This window comes from Xenopus tropicalis, chromosome 1 (genome assembly GCF_000004195.4).
Source record: "Xenopus tropicalis strain Nigerian chromosome 1, UCB_Xtro_10.0, whole genome shotgun sequence".
NCBI lineage: Eukaryota > Metazoa > Chordata > Amphibia > Anura > Pipidae > Xenopus > Xenopus tropicalis.
The window spans coordinates 109,130,826-109,146,561 of NC_030677.2; the positions used below are offsets into that span (position 1 = coordinate 109,130,826).

Here is a 15,736-nt window from a genome sequence, read left to right on the forward strand (position 1 = left end):
TTTTCTGGATAAGGGGTCTTTCCGTAATTTGGATCACCATACTTTAAAGCTACTAAAAAAAATAATTTAAACATTAAATAAACCCAAATGGGTTTATTTCACCTGCCATCAATAAGGATTAGTTATATCTTATTCAGGATCAATGGTACTGTTTTATTATGCTAGTGAAAAGGAAATCAGTTTTAAAAATTAGAATTATTTGATTAAAATGGAGTCTTTGAGAGATGTCCATTCCATAATTCAGATCTTTCTGGATAAGGGGTTTCCACCTAATTGATCCCATAACTGTACTTTGAATTGAAAACTTTGCATTGCATCTGCCCTGGCATAAACTTTACACACTGTACTGAAAGAAGTTTATTCATTGTGAGTAAACAAATTCCAAACAGTCTAAAGGTGGCCATACACGTACCGATATTATCGTACGAAACCTCGTTTCGTACGATAATCGGTGCGTGTATGGTATGTCGGCGAGTCGACCGATATCGCAGGAACCTGCTGATATCGGACGACTCGCCGATCGGACCAGTTTGAAAATTTTGATCGGGCGCCATAGAAGGCGCCTGACCAAAATTCTCCCTTCAGATCTGAATCGGCAGAAGGAGGTAGAAATCCTATTGTTTCTACCTCCTTACCTGCCGATTCAGCCCTGAATGGTGTGTGGCGGATCTTACGATGTTTCGTGCGACCGATGGTCGTACGAAACATCGTCAGATCGCCACGTGTATGGCCACCTTAAGGCTATTGGCATTAGGGTATTGGCATTGGTATTAGGGACTCATTTGTTCTGGAAATAGTTTATTAAGAGACACGGGCCATTATTTCTGTACAAGTGCAACTTTATATCATCTCAGTAACCCATAGACTAGAATCCATAGAACATTTTTTTATACATGGAAACCTCTTTTAGATGGTAAGAATGTTTTAAAAACAGTATATAGAACTCTACAGAGTTTACTTTTGCCTATATTTAACAAAAAAAGTACAGAACATAAGCTAAATGCAGGGGACAGGGATGTTTTTTGCTTACAAACATGAATTTACAGTCAAACTCACATGTACTGTATCTGCCAAATTCTGTTAAAATGCTAATAGACAGCTAGTCAGCACCTGATAAACAACATTTATTAACAAATTTTATTTAGGAATAAATCTCAGATAATAATGTTTAGGTACAGGTGACAGCGGCAACAGGATTTGTGTAAAAGAAATGTACAGCTTGCAACCCACAGATTTTGCAGATTAGTGAAAGAGTTGCATGAAGCAAGGATAACAATTGTGTGTGTGCAGGTTAGTTTGGTCATAAGATCAATCTGTCGATAAACCTCACAGAATACTCCGATGTACAGATGTGACGATGCACAGAAAAATGATATGGGTTACTAAATAAAGCAGTTACTCCTAGTAGAGTCCAGCAGTAAGTCACATACTTTTGGGTTCTCAAAAAAAATGCAATAGTACAGGCAAGTTATAAGTGGGCATGGAGCAGTTGATCTGTTTATTTAGTAGAGTATTTTGCTCTACTTTTTTTACTTCCCACCATTCACGCTCCCTCAGAAGATGTGACGCTTAGATTAAAGATCAGGGCAGGTAATGGGTCGTCTTGTAAGTAAAACTGTTGTAGGTTGGGCATCAGGTCTAAGTGGATAAATAAGAGGGTTGTGAATCTGTGTGAGGTGACCTGATTATACTCACACAGGTCTCTGTGTCCTACATCTGCTTGCCCTTGATAATGTTAGAGTTGGTTCAAATAGTGCTTTGGTAGACCCCCGGGTGTAATATATAAGTAGTTACATAGTTCCTAGTTGAAAGAATATCTGAGGAACACTAATGCATATGATTTTATGTTACAGCAGAACATCTGAACATTTAAAAAAAGATACAGATATCTAAAAAAAATCAAAAGGTTATAGGTGAAACTCTTAAATAATCATAAATCACATTGCGTGATTTGCTTGCACTCTTTTCCAGTTATTTTGACTTTGGCTAGCACTGTTTAATGGACAAATCGTATTCGTATATAGAAGCATTTATTTGCCCCTATTTATGCTAGTGTTTTCATCATAGTCTGATACTTGTTATGCTGGAAACATGGGCAATCACAACTTACATTGATAATATTATTTTTAAGGACACAGCTGCATGCAACACTTTGAATACAACTGTATAAAACAGTAACATTTCCTAGATTAGGACTATTGACAAGTAATTAATTTATTATAATTGTTAGAAAAGAATCTGTTTACTGTGTTTAGGATCTCAGTGACAATTATGCTTATTGCTATGTTCTTCTTCGCTTGATTAAAGTTTCAGTTCCTTTGGCATTGCCTCCCCTTTCAGGCCGGCCAATAAATTGTGGGCTGCAAGGGCAGCCATGGCATTCCGGGTTTCCACAGTGGCACTGGCAATGTGGGGAAGAATGACTGAAAGAGAGGAGGAGCAAAGTGGTCAAGATTTGAAGCAGGTATTTCCTGTTTTCAAGTTCTGCCTAGTACATTGTATATATGTATCCTACAGTATAGGATTACATGGTTAAAATGATGCTATCATAAAACACATTCTTTAACCAATAGTTAACAGTTGTTCTCAAGTACTATTCTCTGCTAAAACAAATATTTTCCAATGGATAAAATAAAATTAATTTTGAAATTTAAATTTGGAGAAAACCATTTTCATCCCTTCCCATGTTCCTCTCAGCCACCTAAATTGAGGTTTGATAAGATGCAGCATCCCTATAGTCTGGTTAGCCTGTCAGTTAAACAGTGGACACATGACAAGATCTTCCTGACACCTTTACTGAAGGAATCTGCTGTAACCAGTGCTCTTCTCTCTCTCAATTGGCTTGAACAGTAATGTTTACACCAGGCTGTATTTCTTAAGGCAGAGACACCAAAACCAGCACTGAAACTGCTCGATACTGCTATCATTATTTTCGATTGGGTTACCACCTGCGATTTTACTTTCCAATTTCCAACAGGGAGAAACTATGATAGAGATTTAAGAGCCAGTATTTTTTCTATAAAAAATGGCAACCCCAGGTTTTGGTGCAGAAACAGCTAGTTTTAGCATTGTCAGGCACTTTCCATTAAAGCCAATGATAGGTGGAAAATGAGGTTTCAGATGCCTCATGTCACATGTCTACAATATCAAAATCATAACAGCATCCCTTTATGGCACCACCAATATTAACAAATAACGTGGGGTGTAGACCATTGCTCTCAAAATAATAATACATTTATAATAGGCAAGGATAAGCATTGGCCAAACTCACCACAGTTCTTGAGTTTGAAAAGCGGATGGTTAGTAGGAAGTGGCTCTGGGACAGTGACATCTAAACCAGCAGATGCTATCTGCCCACTCGCCAAGGCATGATAAAGATCTTCCTGGTTTACTACAGCACCCCTGTAATAAGAAGATGTTTGTTAAAGGAATGGCAATAAAGGCAAATATAACTTTGTTACATTTTGTTTAGCTCAAAATGTACTGTACTTTTAATATGGTATAGATGCTGCATTCTAAGACAAGTTGCATTAGGTCTTCATTTATCATTCTTTAGGGGGAATTCACAACTGAAATTGTGTAGTAATGTCATAATTGCTCCAACGATTTCCAACCTACTGACAGTTTTTAAAAAATGTTGTTAAAAGGGGGGATGGCTATCTTTGTGTACAACATTTTTGAGAACATTTTTCATGATAATTTTTTATGCCCAAATCCCTCCACCACAGCTATTGGATAACTTCTGTGTAATTTATTGCACAACACTCTGATATTGTCTAATTACCAACACTTTGTGAATTTTTCCCTTTGTGTTTTGGTTGTTTTATTATTTGCAGCACTCAGGCTTGCAATATAAAGGAGAACTAAAGCCTAACTAAAGAAGTAGGTTAGACATGTTGTACATTTTGCTTTGAGGTTCTGTACCAGCCCAAGGCAGCCACAACCCTTCAGCAGGGACGATCTGTGCCTCCAAAGATGCCCCAGTAACTCCCCATCTTCTTTTCTGCTGATTCCCTGCACATGCTCTGTGCTGCTGTCACTTAGTTGAGCTTAAGGACCGGCTCACATCATACTGTATATACAGAATATAAATGTAATGATATAAGGCTGATTAGTAAGTAATACAGATTATTTAGTACATGGCAGCTCTGAAGCCAGTAAAATTAGCATTAGAATTGAATAATCCGACCTGTAGCATCAGTCTGTATTACAGGCCAGCCCCATTTTCTGCTTCATAATTTGCTACAACCCCTAAGCTTAGCTTCCCAACAGCTGCCCAGAGCACACTGAGCATATGAGTGTCGCTGACACTTTTAATAATATTCATGATAGGGCATTGACAAGTTTGAAGGCCTGCCTGAAGGCCTGAAACTACGGAGATGCTAAATCTTTAGCCTGATGCAGTAAATTTATTATATAAAACATAGAACATTTTTCACCATTTTCATTTTTAGGGTTTAGTTACTTCTTTAAGGAACCAGGTTTCTATGGTTTAATTTCCCTAGCAGTTTTCAAAGCAGACCAGAAATTAAATAGTAGAAGATCTGAAGGAGGTAAAATAGGAACAGCAATATGCCGTAAGTGAAGCCTTGTTTTTACCTGCTAGTATTAATAAACACTGCACTTCTTTTCATTTTGGAGAACAGCTGTTTGTTGCACATGCCTTGAGTTTCAGGAGTCAGAGCGCAGCACACAATAAGAAAGTCAGACTGCTTCGCCAGCTCTTCCAAGGAAACTGCAACACCATATTGGAAAAAAAAGTATAAATGTTCAGTTTAAGCAAAAGGACTTGACAAATACAATACATCCTCTAAAGTCTCCATTTTAATGTGCACTTTCCAAGCTAACTAAAATGAGAAGCTCTTACCAAAATCAACAGAGATCTTTGCAGCTAATTCTTCTCTTGGTGCAATATCATTGTATAGGAACTTGTTGACACCAAATGGTCTCAAGCGATTAACAATAGCTTCACCTGTAACATTAAAAGGGAGTCACTTTAAAATATTCCCTGCCTTTCAGCACTGGGGTCTTGAGTTTGATTCAGCACAAGTCACTACACTATCTGCAAGGAGCATGCATGTGCTCCCTGTGACTGTGCTGGCATCATACCAGGTATTCTGGCTTCATACCACACTCTATAAACATTCAGGTCCCTGTTGTAATTGACACTAAAGTGTTGTATGAAGGTGACATGGACCTTAGATTGTAAACTGCGCCTGGGCTGGGAATGATGTTGATGATAAACAATCTCTGTACATGTTGGTCCTATATAAATAAATGTTATTAATCATTATCATTATAATCATATAATAATAATAAAAAATGCAGATGACAAATAAACAATGACTTGAATTATGCAAAACCATAAGCAAAGAAACTGGCAATACCCAGTCACATGTTTGATTTCATTACAATGGTGTCCGCTTGCACGCGCAATGATGCATGAATTCTTGGGGGAAAGCAGTACATTGTGAGAAAAAACATTGTGATTGCATCTGAAATTGCATATGGAAAAGTGAATGCATCCTTATGTACTGATATGGTTATAATACCTGGAGATATTAGGGAATAGGGAATACAGGCCCAGATTTGCCTCAAGGCAAAGTCGCCCTTGTTGCACGCTCTACTGTTCTGGGGACTTAGTGTACAGGAGATTGAAGCAGCAAAATTTCCTGTATGTCCAATTCTAGAAGCTTCAGGAAAAATGTAAAAGTGGCTAGGTGGCACACCACTCCTTAATTTGCTTCATTTTCACAGTTTGATAAATATGACCCAATGTGTCTTTCTATATGATATGATACTTTAGTACTCACCTATTCTTCCTAGGCCTAGGATTCCAACAGTGCTTTCTGTAAGGCCACTACCACACATCCAGAGAGGTTTCCATGTACCCCAACCACCACTAGGCAGAATATGTTAAAAGTTAGTGCCATTGTCAGGCTGCTTCTAGAAATCAATAAACCAGTTATTTGTGCCTAAACTAAATGCATTGTTGCTTATATACGTCTTTGAGAAAGGCTACTGAGGCAGCCGAAACATTAGATGTGGATTGAATAAACACCTTTTATTTCACCTGAGACCTGTGAGTGTGGGACATCTTCACTTGCTACTATTCCTTAATCCGTTGGGACTGCACCCAGGCATCGCTACTCTTTCTGTGACGTGAGTGCCTGTCTACAAGCCATATATATATATATGTCACAAATTTATTTTCTGCAGTCATAGGGGCACATTTACTAACCCACGAATCCGAATTGGAAAAATTCCGATTGGAAAACGAACATTTTGCGACTTTTTCGTATTTTTTGCGATTTTTTCGGCGGCCTTTACGACTTTTCGGAAATTGACGCAACTTTTTCGTTACCAATACGATTTGCTTGAAAAAACGCGACTTTTTCGTAGCCATTAGGATGCGCTCGTATCTTGTCGCGACTTTTTCGTATTGAGCGCTCGTAAGCGGCGGGCGACACTTTCAGACTTAGCATGATTTTGGAAGCCTCCCATAGGAGTCAATGGCACCCTGCAGCTCCAACCTGGCCCAAGAAAAGTCACCATACTGAAGCTTGAATGAATCCGAATCTTTCGTACTCGGCGCGAAGGCTACGAAAAAGTCGCGACTTTTCGCGCAAGTAGTAACGCTACGAAAAAATCGCCAGATTTTGCGCAACATTCGGAATGGCAATGAAAAAGTCGCGACAATTTTCCGAAAAATCGCCAAATACCGATCATTACGAAAAAAACGCAATCGGACGCATTCGGCCCGTTCGTGAGTAAGTAAATGTGCCCCATAGTGTTTTCTTAATTTAAAGAAAATGAATAGTGGTGCCCAGTGTTATAAGAGAGGAATTGTACATTATATTTTCTGATATTAGAAAAAAGGTGTGTGTGATTTCAAAAGCAAACAGTGTAGTTAACATGTGGTTAAGTTAAATACTTCTTTGCTTCCTCTACAGCCTCAATAAGCCTTCGGGATGTAGCAAGGAGTAGTGCAATGGTAAGTTCAGCCACAGCTTCTGTTAGAACATCTGGAGTGAATCCAACACGGATCCCTCTAATAAAAAGGGAAAATAAAAAGACAACAAGGGCTTACCATTTAACACTTTGCATGCTACCGTGATTTCAGAAATGCTTAAGAGGCATTCTGGGGTGCAGGTGCTATAACGCATACATTTCCTATTAGATGGCTTTAAACTCTTTAGGTCTTTTAAAAACAATATATGTTATCTAAAAACCTTGAAGAAGATCATATTTATCTGAGGAAAAAGATGGATGCTTAAAGTGCACATATCACCCTCTAATTGGTTCCCCCCAGAGGTGTGGGCTAATAGGGCCCGCATTCCTGGAGGGGAAAACAATAGTTTTCTTTTAAAAAAATACAGCCTTCACCACTGCTAGGCTGCCTGCACTGGGAGGGAGCACCCGGTTCGCACAGCCATGTTGTTTGCCATGCGTGTGCATAATGAGCATGTCTACTCACTCACTCAGTATGCACATGCTCCTCATGTAGGAGCAGTGGATGTGATTCACCCTCTAAAGTCATTCACATAATGAGTGAGTTGTAATACTTGCTCATTATGTGCATGTAAGTGTCACAACATGGCTGCCTGCACCGGAAACTCCCTCCTGGTGTGGGCAGCCTAGCAATGGTGGGGTCTATTTTAAAAAAAAAAAAAGTTATTGTTTCCCCCAACCGGAGTGTAGGCTCTATTAGCCCGCACCTTTGGTCTGGGAAAGAATTTGAGGGTGATCGGTGGCCTTTAATAAAAGGTTTTCCTTTTGTTTAAAGGGAAATCGTACCCAAACACAACTTTTTGAAAAAAGATTTCAAGCAACTTTGCAATTTACATCAATGTAGTTCCTGCATGCTGTCTGTAAGCTGTAGAGAAGTTGTTACAATTTGTAACATCAATGTTTTAGTCCCTCCTCCCCTGCCAGGATTTCATATGATGCAAAAACAGCTTTGTAGCTGGATTTTAGCATATAAAAATTTTGTAGGAACCGATTACAGTGGTAGGTATATTAGGGGTTTCTTTCTTTTTTAACAAATTTTTGTTTGAAGCTGGAGTTTCCTTTTAACCCCCCCTCCCCCCCCAGAGAGTGCAGATCCATATTTTCCTTAAGTGTTTATGTGTTTATGTATGTAAACTGCAATGTTATATTCCAAGTGATATTTTTCTGTTTGCTGCCATGAGTTTACCTGTTTTTAAGTTCTTCAAGTGATAAATGATCATATCCAACCGACATAGTACTAACCACTGTCAAGCTAGGACCTGTGGTAAAAACACAGATAAAGAAGCAAAATATTGGCTAGATCCATGAAAAGCAACATGTTGACTGTCAATTAATGAGAAATTAAAAATAGAAATTCTAAACCTTAAAAAAACACTACTAATTTCACCTTTTTTTTTCCAATAGGAAGACATGAATTCTGCTACTGGGTGGAACATACAATATAAACCAACAATATAAACCTCTTTGTCGCAGGTCAGACTGGCAATCTGTGGATTCAAAAACACATAATCGCCACAGTCTATAACCTTATGAGTTTCATGCCTGGGTGGCATAGGCAGGTAGGGACTCTATATTTGCAACTGTGAACCCTACATACTAGGGAATATCTGCATTTCTGGGCTTTTTTTGTTTGTTTCTTTTACAACAGCATTAAATAGCACTTAGTAACATGTAACAATTTAGCTGTAGATGTCAGCTGTAAATAGTGACTGCAGACAGTCAGTGGGGGGCTGTTTTGGGCCTTATTTTGAATCCCAGTCCAGTCCTGGCTCTAGGATGGTGTCAATAAAACCATCTTTCTGACTACTCTTATCACTACCCATTAAATAAACTACAATAATGTGAAGCAGATTGCCTCACAGGTTGATTTTGGGTGCTTTGACATCATGCTTGTAAATGCTGAAATTGAGGCGGGCAAAATGGGCAAATATCGTCCAGTGTGCCATATGCTTTAGGGTCATGTGGCTTGCAGGGTCTGTTGTGGGAGGCCTAGCTGCTGTGTTTACAGACAAATAAGCTTTTGCCCTTTGCACCTGTTTTGCTATCCTTGGCAAAGATTTAGTTGTAGCTTTACTGCACAAGAACTATAAAGCATATATACTGTATATAATGCATTTAACCATAAATCAAGACCTGCACCCACCCATTTATAATCTTGGACCACTTGCTAGGTCTGTTTTAATGTCCTAAAAATATGTTGCACAAAGTAGTGCTACTTCTGTAGAATTATTTAGTTCTCTATATAACAAAACTATCTCAAAACTATCTTTTTAAAAGATAAAAAGAGGTACTGACATGTATGGGCTCACATATAATTCTCATATCATTATAGTCATAAGGAATACTTTCCTGGTATGTGCACATGTCAGGCAATTGCATTTAGTCTGTGGGGTGCTGATTTGACCATTTTAATGCTGCTTTTTGGGTTACATCAAAATAGTCCCATGTACCATTACCCTCAAGTAAAAAAACTTACCTGCAGCATCCAGCACTTCCTTATCTATCTTCTCTGTTAAAAGACAATACAAGGCATGAATTCCAGAGACTTTTTTGAGAAGTTCAGAACGTGGAACCGGATCATCTGAATCCCATTGTTCTATCTCGCAGCTAGCAGAGAAAAGAATTTTACTGAATTGTTCTCTGAATACATCATTTGAAATTTGAAAGATTTTTCTAATCTGTTCATCAATCATCAATTTTTTTCCTCTAAAAATAAAACGGTACAGGTAAGAGACCAGTTATCCAGAATGCTTGGGATCTGGGGTTCTCCGGATAAGGGATCTTTCCGTAATTTGGACCTCCATACCTTAAGTCTGCTAAAAATCATTTAAATGCTGAATAAACCCAATAGGATTGTTTTGCATCCAAAAAGGATTAATTGTATCTTAGTTGGGATCAAGTACAAGGTCTTGTTTTATAATTACAAAGAAAAAGGAAATCATTTTATTAAAAATTAGAATTATTTGCTTATAATGGAGTCTATGGGAGATGGCCTTTCTGTAATTTGGCACTTTCTGGGTAACGGGTTTCTGGATAATGGATCCCATACATGTACCTTGTTCTTGATCCCAGCTGAAATATAATAAAGCCATATTGGCTATTGGGTTTAATTAAAGATTAAATGCTTTTTTAATAGAGTTAAAGTATAGTCTTAAAGTATAGAGATCCTAATTCCAGAAAGATTCAAAGTATTCTGGATAACAGGTCCCCTGCCTGTATATACACTCGGTGAAAAGATGTTGGCTTAGCAGAAGTCCTTTGTACTCTAGAGTTTAGTGTGCCGCTCTGTTAGACATTATCTGCTAATTATAAGGCCTTGCTGTGAGTTGAAAATTAAGTCTCCCATAGACTCCATTTTAATCAAATAATTCAGATTTTTAATATTGATTTCCTTTTTCTCTGTAATAATAAAACAGTGCCATGTATTTGATCCCAACTAAGATATTATTAATCCTTATTGGATGCAAAACAATCCTATTGGGTTTAATTTACGTTTTAATGATTTTTTAATAGACTTAAGTTATGGAGATCCAAATTACAGAAAGACCTCTTATGCGGCAAACCCTTGGTCCCGAGCTTTCTATATAATGGGTCCTATACCTGTACCATTTGGAAAGTAAAGTTGCCAGCCACAAACAGCACTAACAGTTGATTTTATGGATTTCCTTGTACCTGTACATTTCTAAAGCATATAACACTACAAACATGTCTAAAACGCTATGAAGCTCTGCCTGTTCCTCTGGGGCACAGAATAGAATTTCAGTCAATAATAGATTTTCCTGTTTGCATTATATTTGCAGAGGATGGTTGAGTATGAGTACAACTAAAGAGCAATGCTTATTAAAAAATGATTAGCAATCACATTAGTTACTCACCTACCAGCCTGCTGGAGGGCCTTCAAACCATCTGGAGGAATTCGCCTAGTGATATAAACCTTCGGCAAGTTTTTCCCAGCGGTCTTCATTGCTTGCAACCTACAGCAGGTGTTTAACTGTGCTACCAATGTCTTATGCAGAACGTTGGAACGACATAAACTCCACATAGCAGTCCTAATGGTGATTTTAGCAAACCCGCTTGCTGGACTTTGGATTTTACATGTGCCAGATGATCAGGACTTTGGGGATTTGAGTAAACAGAGAAAGTGGGAGGGTAGGAAAATGCCTTTCATCTTTAGCCAATAAATAAGCTACAAGCTCCACTAACCCACATAGCCACCTTTAGGTCAAGTAGATTATTAATTGTTTTTTGACTAGACTGAATGCATGCACAGTACATGTTTGTTCAAGACCTATTTCTAAACTACATCTGATTGGTACTGTATGTTACAACTGTTTATCCAAAGTTGGAAAATAACTTCCAAAACATGAATTCTTGGTGGACAGTTAGAAATATGATCAGGGTGAAAGAGCCATATCAAACAAGCTGAATCACTTTTTCTGCAATTAATGTAGTATTTAACAAAGTGCTAGTACTTTAGTATAGCGATACCAGTCTAGTTTTTGGGTTTCAAAAATGCATCAAACTTTTTTGCGATTACTCTGATTTGTTAAATTGTTTGCATGCACTGTACGTTCCCAAAACCAGGCACTGCCTACTTACAAATAATTATGACAGACCCTGTGAGGCTTTGATGCAAATTGCAGTAATGCAAAGTGTGTAATACAACGTTCTATGCCTTGAACATTTTCAGAAAAGTTTACATTTAAAAAATTGTATGTGATATTTTTGACTTTAACTTAATTGAACCTTGCTTTCTGATCATATTTTTATGGTCATGATTTTTCCTTTTTACTCATAGTTCTTAAACATTTTAGTCCATAAAAACACATCCATATTAAATTGTTGTGTCCTTACTTGTCTTAAAGGAAAAGGAAAGTCATTTTGGCATTTTACTGCCAATAGATTTGCCACATTAGTGCCACCTAGAACAGTGGTCCCCAACCTTTTTTTGTGCCAAGGACCGGTGGCAAGCAGGTAAATTTTTCCACGGACCGGGGGGTGGGTTGCGCGCAGCGCGCATTCATTCATGCCTTTATACGTGCAGTACATTCAACTACGTCTTTATACGTACAGGCTTTCCTACGAGCCTCTATATGTGTGTCGCGTTGATCGGCGCCTCTAAGCCCCCATGTCTTTATAGGCGCATATTCAGCGCAGCCAGGAACAGAGGATGCCCACTATAAAGCAGTCCGTGGACCGGTTGGGGACCCCTGAACACTATATTTATTCTGCAGAAAGCATTAGAATACATGAGTAAAGAACCCTAGAAGCTTTCTCTATTTGATTAAGATTACATTTTAGCTTGGTCTTCATAGCTTCCTGCTGTAGATCTAGAGGCTGGTAGCTTAGATGGCAACATTATTAAGGGTTGGGGGAATATAGATTTGACCTAAAAAACTTCAAAATCCCACTGGGTGAAGTCCTTGAAGCAATCCCAGATCTGGACTGGGTCTCAAAATAGGCTCTGGCATTTCAAATAGACAGCCACCCCTGCCCGCACAATAAATTGTGACTGTCTATGGTATCTTACAGCAGCACCTCTGGCATTTCCAGAATCCACAGATTGCTAGTCTGGGCCTAAGCAACCCTCTCCCACTGGGTCTGCATGTGCCACCAATGGAAGCCAGTTGGATCAGCCTGATTTGTCTTAACACTGTAATGGCCTAATCAGTGAACATGCACTAGTTTGGTGACCTCAGCATATTAGTATATGTCCCTATGTATGGCCAGTTTAAGGCTCTAGAAAAAGTAGCTTAAATTTTTCTTCATAGCTATTACAGATATAGTTATATTATTTGAAAGACAAACAATTTCTCATTTTTGACCGATTTCCTGCTTTTTCTTTCTTTCTGTACTTATACAAAAATTGCTGTACTTGATGTTAACTAAGCCATGTTGATAGAAAAATATAGTGAGAATCTTAAAATATATTTTTCCTTTATTGCCCAGATTATTGTTTTGGGTTTCATTAGGCTGAAAACCAAGTTGAGACCCAAACAGGCCTAAGAAAAACCAAACTGTTTGGGTCAAAACTGAACAGGTTGCAACCCTAAACTAAAATGCAGCATCTGTGCTTTATAGTCTGTACTAATCTAGGCATTCCTATACACAATTACCAGCATCTGTGTCTGTTTTATAATCTGCACTTAAAGGCCTTTGGTTCTGAAACTTAGATAGCATCTCAGTCTACAGTTGTTGCACTGTATATAAATGAATGTTGTACTGGAAAGTTGGTCAACAAACTTTATTCCACTGTTTCCAGTACCATTTGTTGCTATAAACCTGTGACATGGCAGGTCCACTATGCCTGTGGTCCTAACCTAACCTTTGGTCAGAAAGTTACAACTTGTGGTTCTTTAGCTGCTGTAGAACTATAGTGGCCAACAACAGGCAATGAGCGCACGTAAATTTAACACGTCAGGGGGACACCATCGGCCGCAGTGCCAGCAAGGGTCGGGTCTGGGCCGCCGGGGACCACTGAGTTTTTCCCAGTGTCCCAGTCTGACCCTGAGTGGAACACTTTACCTACTGCAACAACACAGGTGGTGGTATTTCCAGGTATGTCTTGTGTCAATGTGTGCACTTCATTATTCACCAGAGCAGGCTAGGTGGGTGTATTGGTGCTGGCTGCAAGTTAAGAACATAACATGGATAAAAATACCTCTGTTGATGGCATCAAGGCACACTGTCACTTGTCACTATGCACTGGGGTTGTAAATGAGGATTTATAGTTTACTTTAATTCCCAGAATATTATCCAGACGTTTTGAAAATAACAATACAATTTTTCTAAAATCTGTAATTACGGTACATGACAACCATTTCAGTTTTCTCCTGCCATGTGTTAGAGAAGATTACTTTCCAAAAAATGCACAAATGAAACCATGCCAAGGATTTATGTAGAAACATGTCACAAACAATTGGTGTGACACTCTTGTGAGCATTTCAAGCAGTCATTTCCTTGTAGGCTTAAGCTCTATAGAAGTCAGTATAAGCATTGCTTGTTCTTCCACCTTCTACCTCAAAAAATGTTCATTGTCCATATAATGTTCCCAGTAATTACACACCTACCTAATCAGAAACTCTTATCTGATAACTGCCTGATAGAAGTGCCTAGTAATCAAGCTAAAGGAACAATATGTGTGTGCTAAACTAAGTTAACAGAGTGTATATTTAAAGGGATTCAGTCATGATTTTTATGGTGTAGTTTTTTATTACTAAATTACACTGTGTACATTGCAAATAATTCACTCTACTATTCAAAATGTATTTCTTGAACCAATAATTGTATTTTTTTAGTTGTAACACTGGTGTGTAGGCAGCCATCTCAGTGCATTGTGCCAGAGTCTGAGCTTTCAGAAGGAGCCATGATCTTGCTGAGCCAGACATGGATTTTTTACTATTGAGTGCTATTCTCATATCTACCACTAAGTGAGGCATGGGAGCATTTTTTTTTAGCAATACAGGTGTCAGGGAGCTGTTATCTTGTTACCTGCCTATTGTTCTGCTGATTGGCTGCTGGGGGGAAAGGGAGGGGGGTTATATAACTTCAACTTGCAGCATAGCAGTAAAGTGTGACTGAAGTTTATTAGAGCACAAGTCACATGACTGTGGCACCCTGGGAAATGAAGAATATGGCTAGCTCCATGTCACATTTCAAAATTAAGAAAAAAAGTCTCAAAAAGCCACTTAAAAATATATATATATTATATATAAATATTATATATATTATTATTTTAATCCATTAAAAACATCAGTAACCCCCTACAGACATAGCCTAACGTGTTTCATGCTTACCCAGCACTTAATCATAGGCTCCCCTAAGTGCTGGGTAAGCATTAAACGTGTTAGGCTATGTGTGTAGGGGGTTACTGATGTTTTTAATGGATTGAAATAAAATTTAATATTTTTAAGTGGATTTTTTGAGACATTTTGTCTTAGTTGCTATATCCCTCAGTGATCAAGAGGGCGTTCTCTATATGCAACATAAACATTGTTTATTCTTTTGAGTACTTTTTCTCCATTTAATTACTTTTTTGAAGTTTTTGACATTTCAAAATTAAATATAAAAAAAAATTTGCTTTTTTAAAAAACAGATTTCAATGCAGGATTCTGTTGGAGGAGCGCTATTTACTGACAAAATCTCTTTAAAGTAGCAGCCTTAACGTGGACCTGTCACCCTAAGAAATAATTCCAATTTCTTTTCTATTTTGTTTGTTAAGCAAAATTAGCTTAACATACTATATAAATGATATAAATCTTGTTTCCTTCAGTCTTGGGAATATACAATCACAGCAAGCAGGCAGCTGCCATTTTGTGGGCACTGTTATTAAGGCAAGCTTTGTATCAGCCCAAAATCGTGTGTATGTGCCAGAACGGGGGATCAGATGCCCTTGCCCATGCACTGGCTACACAATTAGATGGTGAGAAGGTAGGGGGAATGTGAGAGCTGAATGGAAAGTAATTGTCTGCCCCACCTCTATGCCTGAGGCATAGAGGCGGGGCAGGCAGTATATGATTGACAGCTGGGATTTTTAAATGCATTTATAATGGGTTTGAATGTGTTAATATAAAAATGAATTTTGATTTCATGTTTAATTTGAAAAGGACTTTTCATGTCTGGGTGATCCACTTTAAATATAACATTTTTAAACAGTGATTTTTTTTTTTCTTTTCTGAACAGTAGCTTAATGGCTACATAAAATATTCCTTCTCTACATATTTGA

At 38.1% G+C, this 15,736-nt stretch overlaps 1 protein-coding gene across 1 annotated transcript; it reads right to left on the reverse strand.

Moving 5' to 3' along the window:
* Positions 1-821: 821 nt before the first annotated feature.
* LOC594879 (glyoxylate reductase/hydroxypyruvate reductase-like protein) lies at positions 822-11,099 on the reverse strand (the record flags this gene model as incomplete). The annotated part of the gene is given in 9 exon segments (NM_001171866.1): positions 822-2,423; positions 3,272-3,402; positions 4,600-4,735; positions 4,868-4,972; positions 5,814-5,902; positions 6,935-7,051; positions 8,198-8,270; positions 9,488-9,618; positions 10,887-11,099. Coding segments are annotated over 9 exon segments (1,071 nt in total). The 3' UTR covers positions 822-2,301.
* Positions 11,100-15,736: the final 4,637 nt, after the last annotated feature.